At 37.9% G+C, this 18693-nt stretch overlaps 1 protein-coding gene across 1 annotated transcript in view; it reads left to right on the top strand.

Moving 5' to 3' along the window:
* Positions 1–18693, top strand: part of LOC134228012 (potassium voltage-gated channel protein eag) — a 183081-nt gene that overhangs the window by 117871 nt on the left and 46517 nt on the right. The window contains exons 6-9 of the mRNA XM_062709769.1: positions 7920–8026; positions 14746–14889; positions 17296–17392; positions 17743–17897. Of these exons, the coding sequence (XP_062565753.1) occupies positions 7920–8026; positions 14746–14889; positions 17296–17392; positions 17743–17897 (503 nt within the window). The remainder of the gene's footprint in view (positions 1–7919; positions 8027–14745; positions 14890–17295; positions 17393–17742; positions 17898–18693) is intronic.

Here is an 18693-nt window from a genome sequence, read left to right as displayed (position 1 = left end):
ACCTAAACCCATAATCACCAATCATCTGCATTAGCGTGTAATATCGCTTGTCAATGGGGTATTGGTGTTTCCACAAGCTTTGCAGGATGCTATAAAGCTGGATAGACTTCCGCAACACGTAGCAATATTCCATGGATTGAGAAATGCATCAGAAGGGGAACAAGCTATTGCCCGAGCGGGTGGAACTAACTGCAAGATACTTGAGTCAAGAGGTTCAATGAACAAATGTAATTGCCGGAATTAGTATGTTGCTTTACGAGGGGTTATGCGAAAAATAATAATTATAAAAATATTCTACGAGGACTAACCAAGCTATGATATCGATAACGATAACTGTGTAATGAAAGATTAGCTTATGTGTTCTAGAAGGCAAAATATCAGATCAAAGCTTCAAGATTTGAGCAAAGGTTGCAGTTTTAACCTTCAGGGACTCGCACCGTTGTAAAAAGTACAACACCTTCGAAAAAAGCACGCTTCTCGTTCACAACAGAAGCAAAACTACGTGAGCAGTCCAGGACCAAGCGAGTTCCGAATGGTTAACAGCTGGGCATACACAGTTTGAAATATTTTGATAAGTTATATATGTGAAGCATATTTGAAGAATACAAACAAAAACAACATTTGATAACCACTGGGAACGTTATCGGTACTATTAAGTCATTTATTTCTGTTCGGGTTCCGGTTGAGTGTCATCAACATTGCGCTTGTCGAGATTCGTTCTGGGCGTAGTACACGTGGTTGATCGGTTTTTGACGTGCAAATTTTCAATGTTGCTTTCATCGGTTTGCGGCCGGACCATAATGACGACCGACGATGATGAAAGGCTTGGCAAAGCAGCACCCAATGTTGGAGCATTTCGAGTGGATGTTTGTTTACTTAGAAGTGTGGCGCTTGAGAGGATGATGATGATGATGGGAGTTCAAAAGAGCTACGGTAAGCAGCTCACATTGGTATTCAATAGATGCATGTAGATCCTGAAACATGCTAACTGACTTAGCACTCTTTTTATCGATTCTGCTGCTTGGCACTTGTTCAGCCTTCAACTGGTTGAAAGTGTTAGGAAATTTCCAGAAGTTATAATTTGACGCGATCATAGACGTACTACGCTTGCGATTGACAGTGAAAGGACCATTGAACAAGAGGATGTTGAAATAAAGAAGTTTCTTTGCTGCTCAAACATAGAAGATCAAGGTGGGGCGCGTGTAGATGCTTTTAATGTAGTCAATGAAGTGCTTGGGTTGAACGGCCTCCAGTTCTCATCAGCTGATTCACGATAAAGGGGTGTAACCAATGAAGTTTCAATTCAGAGGAAACCGATTTAGAGGAAATCTCAATTTTTGCAACCAATATCAGAACAGTAGCTACATGACTACATATTACTGAAAAGGCTTGGGTAAGTGTTCAATTAGTGTATTCTCAGCTTCGCGTAGAAAATGAAATAGTTTGATGGGCATGGTATCAAAATTTTCGAAAGGCAAGTTCATCTATCGCTTCACGGCTTGCCAAGCTACGCAATGTGACACGATAATATGCAATCTGATTATTCTCTGCAGCAGCATAACGTATTGGCAAGAACGGTCATGTGGAGTAAATTATACTGCACAATTTTGGTTCAGATTTATCATTTTAAAGCCTATTTTTCGTCATTGCAAAAAACAGCGTTTGCAACTCGTTGCAAAACTCAATTATTGCAACTAGTTTCACAATTATTATTACTATTATTATAGAAATTTGGCACTTCCTCAGCAAACTTGCTATGAATTTCCATCTACCGCGTGCTATTTGAATGCCAAAGGGGATTAGGCTCTGTGGATCTCATTCGCCGGTTGACTTAAAATCCCATGATAAACGTTTGCACCGGATGTATTAGTTGTGGTGGTTCAGGAATCTTCTAACGATGCTACAGGTTCCAAGAACCACTGTCTTTTGGATACTATGGAGGTTATAAGATTGTTCCAGCTCTCCTAAGAATCTCAGAAGAGACTTCGGTACGATTCCAGGTGCCACATCTGCTTCAACTCCTCCGCCAAGTCGGGGTACTTCGTTATCTTGTAGGAAAATGTTGTTTGGACATTAAGGTCTAGCAGTACAGCAATTTCGATGAGGGTTATCTTCATCTTTTTGTCGTAGACCACAATATCGGGGCGATTGGTACGAATGAGGACATCTGTTATGATCTCGCGATCCCAGTACACAAGGGCGTAGTCAGAGGGGGCAGAGGGAGGGGGGCGTCGCCCCCCCCTAAATGGTGGAAAGATTGAACGGGTACTGAATTGAAGTCGCTTAAACATGTGCACTTTACGATCCAATCATATTCAAAAATAGGTTTTTGAAATTCAAAAGATTCCCAAAAAACTTATAAGGGTATCCAGGATCCATACTATATGAAATTTCAAAACAATTCGAAACATTTCGGGCTCAAGAATTCTCCTAGAAATCCTTCTAGAAACTCCCCTGGGAACTTCTAAATTCCTCCGGAAAGTTATCCACAAATTCCTCTGAAAATCGTTTGAAAATCCTTCTCCTGTACTTGTCATAAGCTCAAAATAATTTTCTTAACTTCTCCTGTAATTGTAATTTCTCCGTATCTAGAAACCCCCAACTAGTTTTTTTTTAGGAAATTCATGTGGAAGTTTCTTGAAGATTTCTTTTCTTCCCTTCAAGTTTTACTTCTAGACATTTCTTCGACTATTCTTCCAGTAAAATCTGCGACATTTCCTTCAGGAATGCATTCTAGAGTTCCTCCAAGAATACCTACAGAATTTCCTCCCAAAATTCCACTAGAAGGTTCTTCAGTAATTTATGACGGAAATCCTTCGATTTCGCTCCATAATTTCATCTGCAAATCTATAAGAAACTGCTCCAGGCATTCCTCCAGGAATTCTTCCTTAAATTCCTCCGGGATAACTTCCAGGACTTTTTCCGGGAATACCTCTATAAATTCAATAGCGAAATCCTCTAGAATTACATTTTGGAATTCTTTCCGCAATTATTTCAGAATATCCTTCAAGAATTCCTCTAGAAATTTCTTTAGGAATTTCTCCAAGAATTCGTCCAAGTATTTCCAGGAAATGCTTCTCTTCCTTCAGGAATTTCTCCGGGATTTTTCCCGCGAAATTGTCCTAGAATTCTTTCCGGGCTTCACTCGGAATTTACTCCAGAATTTCATTCGGAAATTAATGTTAGAGTTCCTCCAGGATATCTTCCAAGAGTTCTTCCAGGAATTTCTTCAGAACAAACAAAGAACAGCAATTCATCTGGGAATACTTTATGGATTTTATCTGGTAATTTCTGCATTAATTCCTCCTGGTATATTTTCGTGAATTCCTTCTTATATTTCTCCAGAAATTCCGTCATGAACTTCTCCAATAATTATTTCAGTACTACCTTGTGAGAATTCCTCTGGAAGTGCTTGTGGGAGTTCCTCCGGGAGCTCCCCCAGGAGTTTTTTCCAAAAGTTCCTCTAGTAATCTCTCCAGGAACTTCACAGGGGATTCTTTGAGGATATTTGGCAGGAATTTCAAGGGAAATGGGATTTCGGAAGATCCTCTAGAAATTCAACTCCGGGTATTCCATCGGCTGTTCCTCTGAAAACTTCTCCGGGAGTTCCACTAGTAGTTCCTCCGGAAATTCATTTAGACTTTCTTTCAGGAGTTCATTATGGCTTTCTTTGGGAATTTATCTACAAATTCCTTCAGAAGTTCCTCGGAATATTTCTCTGGGAGCTCCTCCGGGAGGTCCTTTAAGAATTCTTCCAGGAGTTTGTCCTGGAATTCATCCAGAAGTTCTTACGAGAGTTCCTCCAGGATTTCCTCCGGAAATTCTTCCTGTAGTTCTTCAATAAATTCATCTAGAAGTTCCTCTGGCAGTTCTTCCGAAAATTCCTCTGATACTTTCTCCGGGAATTCCTACAGAAACTCCTCTGGGAGTTCCTCCGGAAATTACTCCGGCAGTTCCTTCTCAAAGGAACTGCCGGTGACTCTCCCGGAGGAATGCTCATAAAAACTGCTGGTGGATCTCCCGGAGGAATTCACGTAGGAACTGCCGAAGGAGCTCCTGTAAGGAAGGAATTTCAGGAGAAACACCTAGAAGAATTCCTAGAGGACCTCCCGGAGGAACTCCCAGAAAAACTATCGGAAGAACTTCGGGAGGAATTTCCAGCTAATTTTCTGAAGAAAGTCTAAATGATTTCATGAAAAAAGCCTGAATGATTTCCTGGAAGAGCTACTGGTGGAACACCCGGAGGAATTTCTAAATAAACTCCCGGGAGAATTTTTAAATGAATCTCCGGAGGAACTGCCAGTGAATCTACCCGAAGACTTCTTGGAAGAAATCTTGGAGAATTCATTTTATAGACAAATCTCATCTAGCTGAAACCTTTGGGGTTTGGGGTTTGTAGGACCATCATCATCATCAGAGGACCTCCCGGAGAATTCCTTGAAGAGCTCCCAGAGAAATTCTCGGAGGAGCTTCTGGAGGAATTTCTGTATAATTCCCGGAAAAAATTCTGGAGAAATTCCTGGAAGAATTTTCAGAGAGCCCCCGTAGGAACTGCCGATAGAACTACCGGAATATTTCTCGGAGGAAATACTGGAGGAATTCTTGGAGGATCTGCCGGTTGAACTCCTGGATCAATTCCCGGAGGAATTTTCGAAGAAACTCCTGCAGGATGTCCAGTGGAAATCTTGAAGTTTCCACCGGAATTCTTTCTGGATTTCTTTGGAAATTAATCTAGGAACTCTCCCAAAAATTCCATTGTTGATTTTATTTTCGGTATAATTTCTGTATAAATTTTCGGTGGAATTCCTGGAGAAATTCTTTGAAATTTTCACAAGAAATTATTCGAAACTTTCACGGAAAAAATTATGGAATTTACACAGGAAGTTCGAAGATTTTTCGCGTTTATTGGCAATTCTGCGGAATTTCCACGGAATATTCTTAGGAATTCCACGGTGCAATTTTTCATATTTTTTTTATGAGAAACAGCACGAAAGAATTATCTGAAGAATTTCCTGCAGAACTTATAAAAGAATTCGTGGAGGATTTCTTGGACTAAATAATGGTGGAATTTCCGGTCAATTGCCGACATTGCCGAAGAAATTGCTGGAGGCATTCCTGAAGAATCCGGGCGTGAATGCGTCACGTTTATTGGCATTACGTTTTAGTATAAAACGCTGACGCGCAACGCGCTGTTGAGATTCAGCCTTTACTGTTGGTTCTGCATTTGGTTTCAAAGTGTTTGGAGCTTAGAAGGAAAAAGTACCAAGCACTAATATTCATGTGTTTTTATAAAACTACTATAAAACTACGATTCAGAATACCTACAAAATGTTGCGGTGTGAACGATGGATGGTTTTCCCAGCAGCTCATGCAACTCGTGATTCATTCGCCTCCTCCACGTACCGTCCGCCATCTGCACCCACCATAGATGGTACGCAGCGCTTTCCTTTCGAAAACTCCAAGTGCGCATTGGTCCTCCACGAGCATTGTCCAGGTCTCGTGTCCGTGTCCGGTCTAATGAGCGTTTTGCAGATTGTCAGTTTGGTACGGTGGCGAACTCTATTCAATCGGAGCGTCTTGCGGAGTCCAAAGTACGTACGATTTCCAGCCACTATGCATCTCCGAATTTCTCTGCTGGTATCATTTTCGGCAGTCACCAGTGAGCCCAAGTACACAAATTCTTCTACCACCTCGTCACCACCGATGCAAACTCGCGATGGGTGGCTCTCATTGGCTTCTCTTGGACCTTTTACTATCATGTACTTCGTCTTCGACGTGTTGATGACTAGACCGATCCGCTTAACTTCCCTCTTCAGTCTGATGTAGGCTTCCACCATCTTCTCAAAGTTCTCAGCCGAACATTTTCAAAGGTGGCAGAACTGTACACACGCTTAAAACGTGAAGCAACAAAAGTTGATTTGTTGGTGAATGCATCGACGACAAAGTACATGCTAGTGGGCGGAACTGAGTGCGACAGGGCCCGCTTGGGAAGTAGTGTTACGATAAACGGGGATCTTTCAGGATGGTCGATGATTTCGTCTTCATTGGATCCTTGCGAACGGCTGATATTAATGTTAGTCGTGAAATACGAAGGCGCATCATCTGTGGAAATCGGGCCTACTGCGATCTCCAGATTAGGTACTATGTCAAAAATGTTTAACTTGAACACATCATCTGCAAATAAAATAAGTTCTGTTATAATTTCGAAGGATTTTAAAAACAATCACTTACGTCGCTCGGTCTCATCGGTACAACGCTCTGTATACATAATCGAGGTAGGCTCGTAAAGAAAATAACAGTTCAAAAGTGACGTGATTGCTATCGCAGTATGAACGAGTACAAAAGAAGGCCAAACTCAATCGTAGAGCGTTGGATTACTTCATCCCGAGCAGCGATAGCAGTGACGTCAATTGTTTGCAGTGACAATTTATGTTTACGTACGTGTCGATAGTGCCTTATTTTTGTATGCCGTGGATACAACACATAGGACAGACATGGTAAAGTTACCCGTTAAGCCGACATTAATGACCAGAGCTACAATTCTTCATAGTGATTATACAATTAATCTCCTGGTGAATATTGCGCTTTTTGCACATTACAAGAGTTTTGCGAGATTTATTTCTCACACTCAATTCACTAAAAAAAAATTGATTTTCCGTGAATATTATTTGTGTGTGAGTGCGCAATCTGAAAACAAATAGACGTCAAATCATGGCGGGAATCGATTTAGTGTACACGCTTACATGTGACTAACGAGTAATGAGTTATAATTGGGTTCTGTACTACATTTCTGTACCAAAAAAAAAATATATATATATACATTAAACATCTAGTGAGAAAAAACCATGGTTTTGTTCGAATATTTAAATTGTACAACAGTCTTATAATGGAAATTTGACCTATATAATAAAAATATATAATGCTATAAATATTTATGAAATCAATTGTAAAGTCTTATAATCTTACTGTTTTAAATGTGAGATGTTTTCTACAAAGTGGCCCAACTTCACTTGAAAAATTATTAATGTTTTATCGCCTATAAGCAGAATGAAACACCAGAGGCCACCATAACAATATGTACGTTCGTATCCAGATACCTACGTGATAAAATTTTGATTAGTGCAATTTATTCTCTCACTTTCGCGTCAAGAAAAAGTTATTTACGGAACAACAGACTCCCGTGTTGATACGAGTTACGATCATTGGCATCGTTACCTACATAAAGGGAAAACAAACTTTCCATTCTGGAAAATATCGTCTGTCTGTTCCTTTCGCTAACGCACCCAAGCACGTACGTATGTTCCACCGACGGTGGTCAACGACGATGAATCTTTTATATATCAATGAATTCGGCCTTCGCCCAATTCTGCAAACACGTTTGAGAGGTTTTTTGGTGAGATACGCAAAAAATTTCACCGTCCTGCTCGGGAGCCTAGGATGCGATGGTCGAGGCCGCGTGTTGCCGTTTTAAGAAGAGCTGTCCCATGATGATATTCACAACAAATCGAATCCAATTTAGTAGGAAGCAAGAAATGTATTTTAAATCTAGTGTGGTGGGATGGTGGACGTCCAAAAATGAGACGTTTTTTCTTTATTACTGAGAAAATCCTCAGCGGACCTTTTCGTCACCTGTTCATTAGAACCGTATTATTCAGTAGATGCGAAAATTAAACTTTTTTATGAGGGTGTTAGCATGGGACCAACTTGCTTGTACCGGCAGCAAAAAGACAGCGTTTTCTCATCATTATCATGATACTATCAACCGCTTGTAGTATGAGAGATTCCGTAGAGTCGTAACAGCGCTTTCGAGTAGTTCGGATTTTCCTTTTGCCCTTCACTTGTCGTTAGTTTGCATTTTTAATCGATCCATTACTCTGTTCTTGTGTTTTTCCTCTATTTCGCTCACCGGCCATCTCTAGGGTTGTCGAAGTTTGCCAAACTGGCCCGATCTGTTACGAGGAGTCGTCAATTCAGTGCGCATTTGCCTACGCTAAAGGATCCAACCAAGCAATCAAATCTAGCTCATGTAAGTAAAGTACTTTGTAAACCCCTATCATGCCGTCTACAGTATGATTTATTATGTAAAGCTTTTTTGTATATGTTTAGGACCTTCCGTATTTATGAAATACTTTGATAATGCAAATCTTTGCACGTGATTTTTCTCAACTTAAAATAGTACACTATGGCCGATACAAATATTTAAAATCAAATATGTCTCTCTCTCAGATTTTTTTTGTCCAAAAATAATATTTTTAGGGGGCAACAAATTTTGTGGATTTTCAAAACATTCTTCAGTAAATCCGAGGAGATTTTTGATTTTTGCCTTTCTCGTACAACAAACTTGTACCGAAAGGCTATCATTTCACTCCGAAAACGAACTTTTTATAGAAGCTTCGGAGACCCATAGTGTTATATACCATTCGACTCAGCTCGACGAGCTGAACAAATGTCTGTCTGTCCGTGTGTATGTATGTGTGTATGTGTGTGTGTGTATGTGTGTGCACAAAAGCTAAGAAAAACATTAGACAACTTTTCTTATAGTAATCCTTAACCGATTTCTTCGCAACAAGTTTCATTCGACAGGGGGCAAAGGCTAGTTGATCACTATTGAATTTTAAAACGATCGACCGTTGCGTTGAAAAGTTATAAAGAAAATGGTACATCGAACCATATTCACCATATAAGGTTGGTGTCTTGGCTAAATGCGAGAAAGGCAATATCACTACTCGGTGAATTAAGTTGGGTTTTTTATTTTAATGTTTATTTTTAATTATCTCTCCCCCTTTGAGCTTTCAGAGACCATAGGACATAATTTAAATTAAATATTTATATCAGCCTTTTAGTACATAATACAATAAGAGCAAAACCGTATATGATAAATGTAAGAAAATGACACGTTTAGATTCAATGCAACCATCTCAGGATCATGCTTCATATGATCAAACTATCTAGATAATAATTGTTGAAGCGATAGCGGTCAAAAATCAATTCTTGAGAGCTGGCTCTTTGCTGGCCTCTGCCTGATGTACAAATGCATGTTTACAGCACTCCTAACGTGACATCAAATTGAGGTTGATCTTCTGAGGCTGGTTTTATGCTTTCGACAATGGAGCGAGTCCCCGACGGATAAGCACATACGCAGCAGAATGTAAATACACTGTGTAATAAAATGTCCGACCATCCTGAAGAATCTCTCTATCATCGCTGTCTTGACAAGAAAGCGATTTTGTTATCTGGTCACGTTTATCTTTACGGAAGACAAGGGGTGACCTCTATAGTCACGGAGACGTAGTTTCGGAATTCAGTTGAACCGTATTTTTTTGGGACATTACATATATAGTCTCGACTCCCTGGGCATAGTGTATCCATTGTACTTGCCGCACGATACATACTCAATGGCGGGCATATAAAAGCTTCAATTAATAATGCCGTTACAAATATTTAAATAACTTTTTAACCTACTGGTCTCCGGAAGGTCAAGGGGGGGGGGCGGTGTAAGCGGTGATAAAAAAAATTGTTAAAGAATGTTTTGAAAATCCTCAAAATTATTCGAATTTTATCTTGAAGAAAGAATTCCTCTACGTTAATGAAGATTTCCGGAGAACTCGAGGAAAAAAGAATACTTGTATTATTCTGGAAGAAGATAGTCCATAAATCTCCTGGGGGAGGAATTTCTCAGAATTCCTGGAGAGCGCATATTCCAGAATTTATGTTTCATAATTGCTGGTGGAAGGTTTCATCAGAATTCTAGAAAAGGGAATAACTGAACAAAAATCCATAAAATACTTGGATGAAAAATTCCCCACAATTCTTGGAGCAGTAAATTTTCAGATTTCCTGGGAAGAAATTCCCTAAAACTCGTGAGGAAGGATATTCTAAGAATTTAAGAAAAAAGAAGTCTCCAGAACTATTGATGAATTCCCTAGAATTCTTAAAAGACAAGCTCTGCAGAATTCCTTCAGAAAGAATTGCTAATGGCGGAATTTTCTCAGAACACCTGTAGATAGAATAAAGGCTGTCCACGCTGAATTTGGGACACTTAAAAAAGGTTTTAGCTTAAGCTTGATTGATCGCCTGTAGTTGCTACTCTATTTTTGCCTAATCAGCTGTATTTGTACAGGGATCCAACAGATGATTGCTTGATTTTAACATTCGTCTCCAATGTACAAGTAGGACTGGTGACCTTATTTGTTTGGCAATACTGGTGCCTTACACGTCATAATGCAGATCAATGTAGTGAAAGGGATGGAATTGATGATGAATTTGTTCGTGGCCACTAGCCGAATATAACTCTTCACTAATGCGGATTTTCATGGGTTTGAGAAATCAGTATTTCGTCTTGGTTAACGGATTACGGATTATTGATGCGAGGATTAGCTTGAGAAGGGATTAAAAGAATATGGAAAGGTGGAGGGTGTAATACGGATAGGTTTTAACGAAAGGTTATTCTTTTGTTTCTTTCTAAAAATTGATTAATGGAATATATTCACATGTCGCACTCACGTGATCGTTCTCCGTGCTAATCAAAACAAAAACAAATGCGCATTTTTACTCACCTACTGCACAAAGTAGAACCACAAACTTGCATTGTTCTGCGTCCTATATCCGAAACACGAACAATCGCGTTGATTCACTTTCCTACGCACACAACAAATCTAAACCCCCGCATCCGTGTCCGATACGAAACACGTTCAATCGCGAACTAATTGATTAGTGTTTTGAGAAAGAATAAGAAGAAATATATATATAGTATATATAGTATTATATTTTAAATAAAAAATAATAATTGGAAAAAGAAAATATTTTTCTCTTCTCGCTCCATATAAGTTATAATAAATGGGAAGCCGGTGTTAAATAAAAAGTAAAAAGTGAGAAATGTGTAGTATGAAATGAAAAGTTAGCAGTGAGGTGTAAAAAGTGAGAAATAATAAGTGAAATTCAAACAACGAAGCATTTGGCAAAGTTGTAGAAAAACCTTCGCACTAGAAGTCCACCATACAACACATTTTGAATTTCAGCTTCTGGAATGAGTTATTGACAAACTACTAAATGATCGAACGCAAATTACTAAATGATCCATAACATCCTTGGTGAGCAATGAGCTGTGAGCACTGGGCAGTAAGAAATAAGTATTGAAAAGAGAGAAAACAATAAATTCTCATTATTCTTCCATTGCCTTTTTGCCTTTCTCGTATACTAAGTATACGAAAAGGCTATATGATCGCTCCAAAAAAAAAAAGACTACTTAAATCCTATTTGATTATTTCTTTTTCTTTCTTTTTAATTCTTCCTTCAACTCTTCTCCTTCCCCACTTTGTTCTCACTTCTCAACTTTCACTTCTTTTCTCTTTCTTTTAACATCCTAACTGTCATTTTTCTCTTTCAATCTTTCGCTTTCTATTTCTACTTACTTTATATTTTCTCACATTTTACTTCTCAATTTCCATTTAACTTCTCATTTTCACCTATGTTCCCATCTTATACTTCTCATTCCTTACCTATCACATCTCACCATTCCCATCATTTACTTCTCACTTCACAATACTCGCTTCTCACTTCTTATTTTTTTTCTATTTGGCATCTTATTTTTTACTTTTCTCTTCTTACTTTCACAACTCACTTCTTACTTCTTACATAACTCACTTCTCAATTCTGACTTCGAACATGTCACTTCTCACTACTCATTTCTCACTTCGAACATCTCACTCCATAATACACATCTTATTTCGCATTTCTCATTTAAATACTTAATATGCTTAATGAGAAAAACAGTCCAACTATTCGGCTAAACGGCACTTGACCAGTTGAACATTTCGGTTGAATGGCATACATCCAAACGGTATTCGGCCTAATGACCTTTGAAAAAACAATCACGGCAGGCGTAGCATCGTCAACGACAGCCAGACGCTGCTCTTGACCATTTTGCTCCCTTCCAAAAAATTGTATAACGTATGATCGATTTTAGGTTTTCTCCTTACCGGGACGGGAGTCGAACCCACACTCTACAGCCCATGCGTCTTGACGATTGACGTCGCTGACCGCACGGCCACGAAGGCCACGTGATTATGCTGTAGTTTATAAGGGGCTTGTTTAATACATAACATTATTATTTATTATAGAACAACTTATGAGATTGTCAGAAGAGAGAGAGAGATAAATCCAAATTAAAAATGGAAAATCACAGCAAATCAAATAAATTGAGAGGCGGTAAGTGAGAAGTGAGTTGTAAGGAATGAAAAGCTAAGGCACGAATAAGAAATTAAAAACAATAATAATTAAGACGTGAAAAGTGGTAAGTTGCTCGTGAAATTAAGAGAGAGAGAGCAACATGCAAATAGTAATGGAAAATATGAAATGAAGAATGCGAGGGAAACATGTTAGATAAAACGTTAAAAGTTATAAGTGAGAATTGATAAGTGATGAGGTATGATAAATGAGAAGTATGAATCAAGAATTAAGAATTGGGTATCAGAATACTACGAGTAAAAAGTGAAAGGAGAGAAGCGAGAAATTCGAATCAATGTTCAGAAATTACTAGTACTAGAAAGTAACTAAGAGAAAAGCTAGTGTTAAGTGAAAATGAAGAGATAAGGTGACTAGTGATAGGTAGAAAGAAAGTGGGAAGCAAGAAGTGAAATATATAAATTTATAAGTGGAAATCGATGAATGAAAAGTTACATGCCAAAAACGTTTACATACGTGAGAAAATAGACGCAAAAAGAGAGAAATGGAATGAAGGAAAAGAAAGTGAAAAGCAAGATGTGACATGTGTGAATTGAGAAGTGATTAGAGAGCAGTAGGACAGAGAGGGAAGTGAGACGCGACAAGCGAGACATGTAAAATGACATCTGAGATGTGAGAGCAAAGAGAATATAAAAATAAAATGAGAAGCAAGACGTGAAAAGTAGGAAGTGAGATGCTAAAAAAGAGCAGTAAAAAGTAAAATGTGAGATGTTGAGATGGGTCAAACTTGAGACGCAAGAAGTGGAAAGTGAGAAGTACGAAACGAAAAGTAAAATGTTTGAATTGGCAAGTGAGGCGTGATAGATGTGTGATGTGAGAAGATATGTGTGATGTGAGAAGCGTGGTATCAGATATGAGAATCCATACGAGCAAAATGTGAAATATGGATATGTTGTCAAACATCAAGTTATGTTGATTAATAATTATTATTTAGCGTCTTAGTTACAGAGTAAAAAGACTTCACTATTCCATTTACTTCCACTGTGATCTGCATCTTTAGTCTTTTAACTCTTAACTCCCCAATCAATTTATGTGTTTTACTTATTTTGTGTGCTACTCGATTGATGTTTGATTCTTCAAACATTTTCAGTGCTCTTTGTTCTCCTTTTCAAAGTGGCTCGGAGCGGCGCATTTCCACTTACATGGTTTGGATTTGCACGGAAATGCAAATGGTTTCCCGGAATTTAATTGATTTATCTTCCAAATTTTTGTTTGATAATATAGCTGATATGTATGTAAATTATTGGTAAACATTTGAAATTGACACATTGTGGAATTCAATTATCGTTAAATTGAAAGATTTATTAGGTTTTTATTCTTTATTAACGTGATTTTTAAGTTTACACAAAGTTCATCACTACAGATTTATTAGGGGAGCACGTTAGGTGGATGTTCCATGTGAAAAAAAGTAGAGACTGCAGCGTGATCATATAAGCAAAACAACTAAAGCCAAGAGCTTGAACTCGCAATGAGCATGGAAAAATAGAACACCTGCATTTTGGCATGAGCTTTGAGCAATTCGCACAAATTCGTAAGTGGTACAAGCCTAGACTATTGTATGGGAGACGGAACTCTTCCATCCGTTATCACAGATATCGATTCGAGACTAGTTACTTATTTCTTGGGCGGAGGTAAGGCACTGTCCAGCAATCGAGAACTCTCCTGGTCACGTCCACTAATTTGTGTTACAATCAGCTAATAGAAAAAAAAGGCTAATTGCTAATTTGCTAATTTTAGCTTGCTAATTTTCTCCATTTGGGAACAAATATTATCCATATGTCCTTTCTCCGTATAAATATGCTGTTGTGGATACCATGTTCCTTGATGTTTTAATTCATATCAGAAGTCGTGAACCGAGATGACATTGACTGGTATCTTGACTGGTACAGTCGTGCAGCAAGCAAACAATGTGATGCTTAGCAGTAGTGCCTCGTAATGAAATAAACTCGAGCATTCTTTCCATGCACACCAGCAGCAGACTCATCGTCATTGCTGCCATCGACATAAATTATTCAGCTTTCTTTATGGGTGTCTTATATATCACTATTTTAATTTTAAATATCCCCGTTTTCTGGTTTCTTTGCAACTTAAATTACGGTGTCTTTGGCTCCTTTAAAAATGTATCTAAAACTCCCACTACATAAATGTAAACCTTTCCCTCTCATAAAAGGAAAAGTTATGTTCAGGGTTCTTCTCCCATTTATTAATGGGGTTTCAAATCGACATTTGAAAAATAATTTGCATTAGGGGGGACAGCATATTTTCGATTAACAAAACTAATAATCATTAATTTATTTGGTTTATGTTTCAATGATATTGATTTTCTTTTTGTTAAACCTTAATCTATCGCAGAGACGCCGTGTGGGACTCGTTTTTCTTCTATTCCTATCTATGTTTTCATAGCGTAACTAATTCCTGTCATTTTGTCCTTTCTTGGCACGTCTCGCTGCTTGTGTGGGATGCCACCATCCCTGGACCGGACATCGCGGTGCGACGAACCAGATGATGTCATTAAGTGCCGACGTTATGCCACAGTACCGTCAGGAAGCGCCAAAAACACCGCCGCATATATTACTGCATTATTGTGCATTTAAAGCAATCTGGGATTGGGTGATATTGTGTTTAACATTTTATACTGCAATTATGGTGAGTATTTTTTTATCTAATCTAAGACAGAATTTCTTCCGCAATGTGGATGGTTTCGTTTCTTATCATTTCGAGGGTGGGCATGAGCAGACTGCAGACCGTTCTGTTTTTTTTTTTTCAAATTGATTTATTACTGCCAACTTACTATGTACATAATTTGATGATGAGGGAATCGAAAGTTCTGTGGTGTTTCATAGCTTCAATTACGTGTTGAGGCTTTCCAGAGACAATTTGTTTTTTTTTAGTGAAACAACGATTATTCCCTCCACAGGCTCTAAAACGACATGCTACTACCATTACTTCACGGTACACTTTTATGCTGATTCTAAAAAATTACAAGAGCTTTATGCTTTTCACGCATTAAAAGCCATTGGGTCGTATGAATAAAAAGTAGTAAGTTCAACTTTACTACATTTTCAGTAGTAAACGTCACTTGTGGAACATGTTCGTATGAATAAAAGAGACTTTACTACACTACATTTCGAACATACTACAAACAACTCATTCGGTATGAATAAAACAAGAGTTTACTACTGATTTCTTGTAGTCTGCTCAAGACGTTGCTACTCATGTTTCAAATGCAGATTATTCATCAGAATCGAAGCGAATCGGCATTGTTCTTAAAAATAGAAGTTCAATTTAGGGAAAACAAACAAAACAGACATGCTTTTTGTTGATTAGCCGCAAAAAAATGATGAAATCATCATCGTCATCATGGGGTCTATTTTGTTTGGACGTTTCTCCGTGTAGTAAATGGTAGCAAACTGTAGTAAAGGCTAAGTTCGAATGTAGCATATGCCATAAGTTCGAAAATGTTTTTATTCATATCAAACATGTAGTTTTCTCTGTGGACTTTATTTTTGAGTAGATACTACAAGCGTTGAGTTTTGCTACTGTTTATTCATACGACCCATTGAATCGCCACTCGCTATGGTTAACGACCATGCGTCTCCATGCACGTGTGGTCGTAATTGATGTGTATGAAGAATAATTGAATTTAAATTATTTTTTGAAATTGAAAATCCAAAACGGCTTGTTCGACATATCTATTTTTTATTTCTATTGTAGAGGAACTGTTCACGCGTGCTCAATGTTGTTACAATCACACATTTTTTGAACAAATAAAATTTCTTTCCATTGCATTGTTTTTTATGTAATGAACATAGGAGCTATGAGATGATTACAGGAGCAGAAACCCTACATCTTTGAAGAAATTCTTACTGAACATTGGGAAGAAAAGTAATGCATTGTAATACAAGTCACCTCAATCAAAACAAAGCCACCGCTCAGCAAGCTGCAGAGCTAGGGATCTGATTTTAGCCGTTTATTCGATATTCGTGGACGGATTTTATTCATTAATTAAACTAACTATTCGTAAAAGTGTAATCTCTCGAAAATATATTTTCATGCGCTGCAGAAAGAACTACAAAAGAGTGTAGTTTTATGTAATAATTAAGAATTTCCAAGTGCTCAGTTGCACCAGATTTCGGTGCCCACAATAATTCTTTATCTGTCCACAATAATTCTTCATCTATACACATTATAAGCAAACCTTTACTCTTTGTCTCCATATCTTGTATCACTGATTTCAGTTTTTACCGGATAACGAAACGACACAGAGATCCAACAGTTATATTGCTTTGATAACCATACGTTTGTAGTCACATTCAATTAGTATGATATTGTTAATGTTCACAAATAGGAGCAAATGCTATTTTGGGTAAAGCTTACCATCTCTGCACTCGCATTTCACGCGACTATCACGACAATCCTTTATGCCCAGAAATGTGAATAAAGTTCAAGAATGTGTTCTATTATAAATAAGTAATGTTCTGTGCATATTTAATCGCATATTTACAACTACCTAGATGGTTGGTAGCCTTAGCTTGCAACAAGTTGTATCCGACGCGGAATCCTTCCTATTTTTTTGCCCAATCGGCTATTGCGTTCCAGGGTTATTAAAAAACATTGATTTTTCCCCATTTTTCCCCATGGAAAAAAAAAATTCAAAACCGATTTTTTTTTTAAACTGCTGCAATGCATTCAAATAAACGCAAATAAATGTGAATTGATGGAAATAGCTGAATTTATATTCCTAAAGTGCAATTTTGGCCTCTCTTATATGCTTTTCTTGTTACTATTTTGTATTTTCTTGTCTTATAGTACACGAGAAAGGCACCATCACCGCTAGGTGGATTATTCTGGGTTTTTTATCTTTTGCATTGATTCAAGACAATATATAAGCTATACTATAGCCCAAAATGGCAAAATTAAAAAGTAAGAAAAATTATACTCCTTGTTCACCTTCGTGGAAACGAAACCAATCGCATCATCAATCGACCCAATACGGAATTCCCACTCACAATATGTCTTTCCTTTGGACCTTTTGATTTCGATCCCGCCCAGGTACCATACAATGTAGCCTTCAAAAACAAGACATCCGAGGATGTGTCACTACTGGTAGTCGATTCGATAGTAGATGTAATATTTTTCATAGATATCGGTAAGTACGCCTTTGTGCTTTGAATTGCTATTTGCATTGATTCGGTCCAGACAAAGCGTATCAATCAACTCTGAACGCTCCCCCTATTCAATTATTTATAAATCCAATTGAAGCCCAATTGCAGAGACAATAAGATTCCGTAATGGATAGAATTTAGTGTCTGGTATAGAGCCCGCACTTCTGCAAAATTCCAATTATTTTGTCATTGTGGGCTGGAATATTTGAATTGAACAAAAATGCACAACATTGTTAGCGTTTTTATTTCTGAAAATGCGTTTCTGGCATATTTTCACTCGTGACGCTGATGTTTATTACAATGTATCTAACGAGCTTTTATTATCTTATTGCAGTATTAAATTTCCACACCACGTTCGTAGGCCCGGGTGGTGAGGTGGTTAGTGATCCGAAGGTTATTCGCATGAATTATTTAAAATCATGGTTCATCATTGATTTGCTTAGCTGTCTGCCATACGATGTCTTCAACGCTTTCGATCACGATGACGACGTAAGTATTTTTTGGTATTGTTTTTGTACTTGTAATTTGATTTCTATGGGTTTTTGTTATATTCGACATAGCTGAAGTTTGTTTGTGCAAATAGTATTATAGAATATAAGGACAATTGTGTAACAAGTCAACGACAATCAGCAATATCGAAAGTTTTTAGCAGCGTCTTGAAGAAACCCGTTCAAACTACATTAGAGATGTCACATTTCGAAAGTTAGGACTTTGAACGAAATGAAGCTGTAACAGAAAAATGTCAATTACGGATGTTCTGTTTTGGAAATTTGATAAGTTTTGAACAAGAATACAATTTATTGGTGTTTTTGAACGGGTTAGAGTTTTCCTGTTAGAGCTTTCCGAATACAACAACTACCTTTTGGTAATATTGCTTCATCTCACTTAAGGTAATTTAAATAGTTTCATAAAATGAAAAATAGTTCTTTGATTCAACTAAAACAGTAGGAAAGTGTTCCCAAATCGATCCTCCTGTCTATCTCATTGATGGCATTATCGGCAAATATGCCCGTATTGTCATTAGAACACTGCCGCACTACTAAGGGGCTGTCCATATACCACGTGGACAGGTTTTAATCAGGTTTAGATACCCCCTCCCCCAGCGTGGACATCTGCCCATATACATTTTCAAAAAATTGTATGAGTTGTGGACATTCGCCATACTCCCCTCCCTCTAAACTGCCCACGTAGTATAAAGACAGCCCCTAATTTGGACGTGGGCAGCTATGTTCCAAAAAAAATTTACGGAGTTTCCGAGCCATATTGTGTTTGAATTGATTTTTCG

The sequence above is a fragment of the Armigeres subalbatus genome, chromosome 3 (assembly GCF_024139115.2).
Source record: "Armigeres subalbatus isolate Guangzhou_Male chromosome 3, GZ_Asu_2, whole genome shotgun sequence".
Lineage (NCBI taxonomy): Eukaryota > Metazoa > Arthropoda > Insecta > Diptera > Culicidae > Armigeres > Armigeres subalbatus.
Note: the sequence above shows the minus strand (reverse complement) of the source record. Positions and strands in the feature narration are given on the sequence as shown.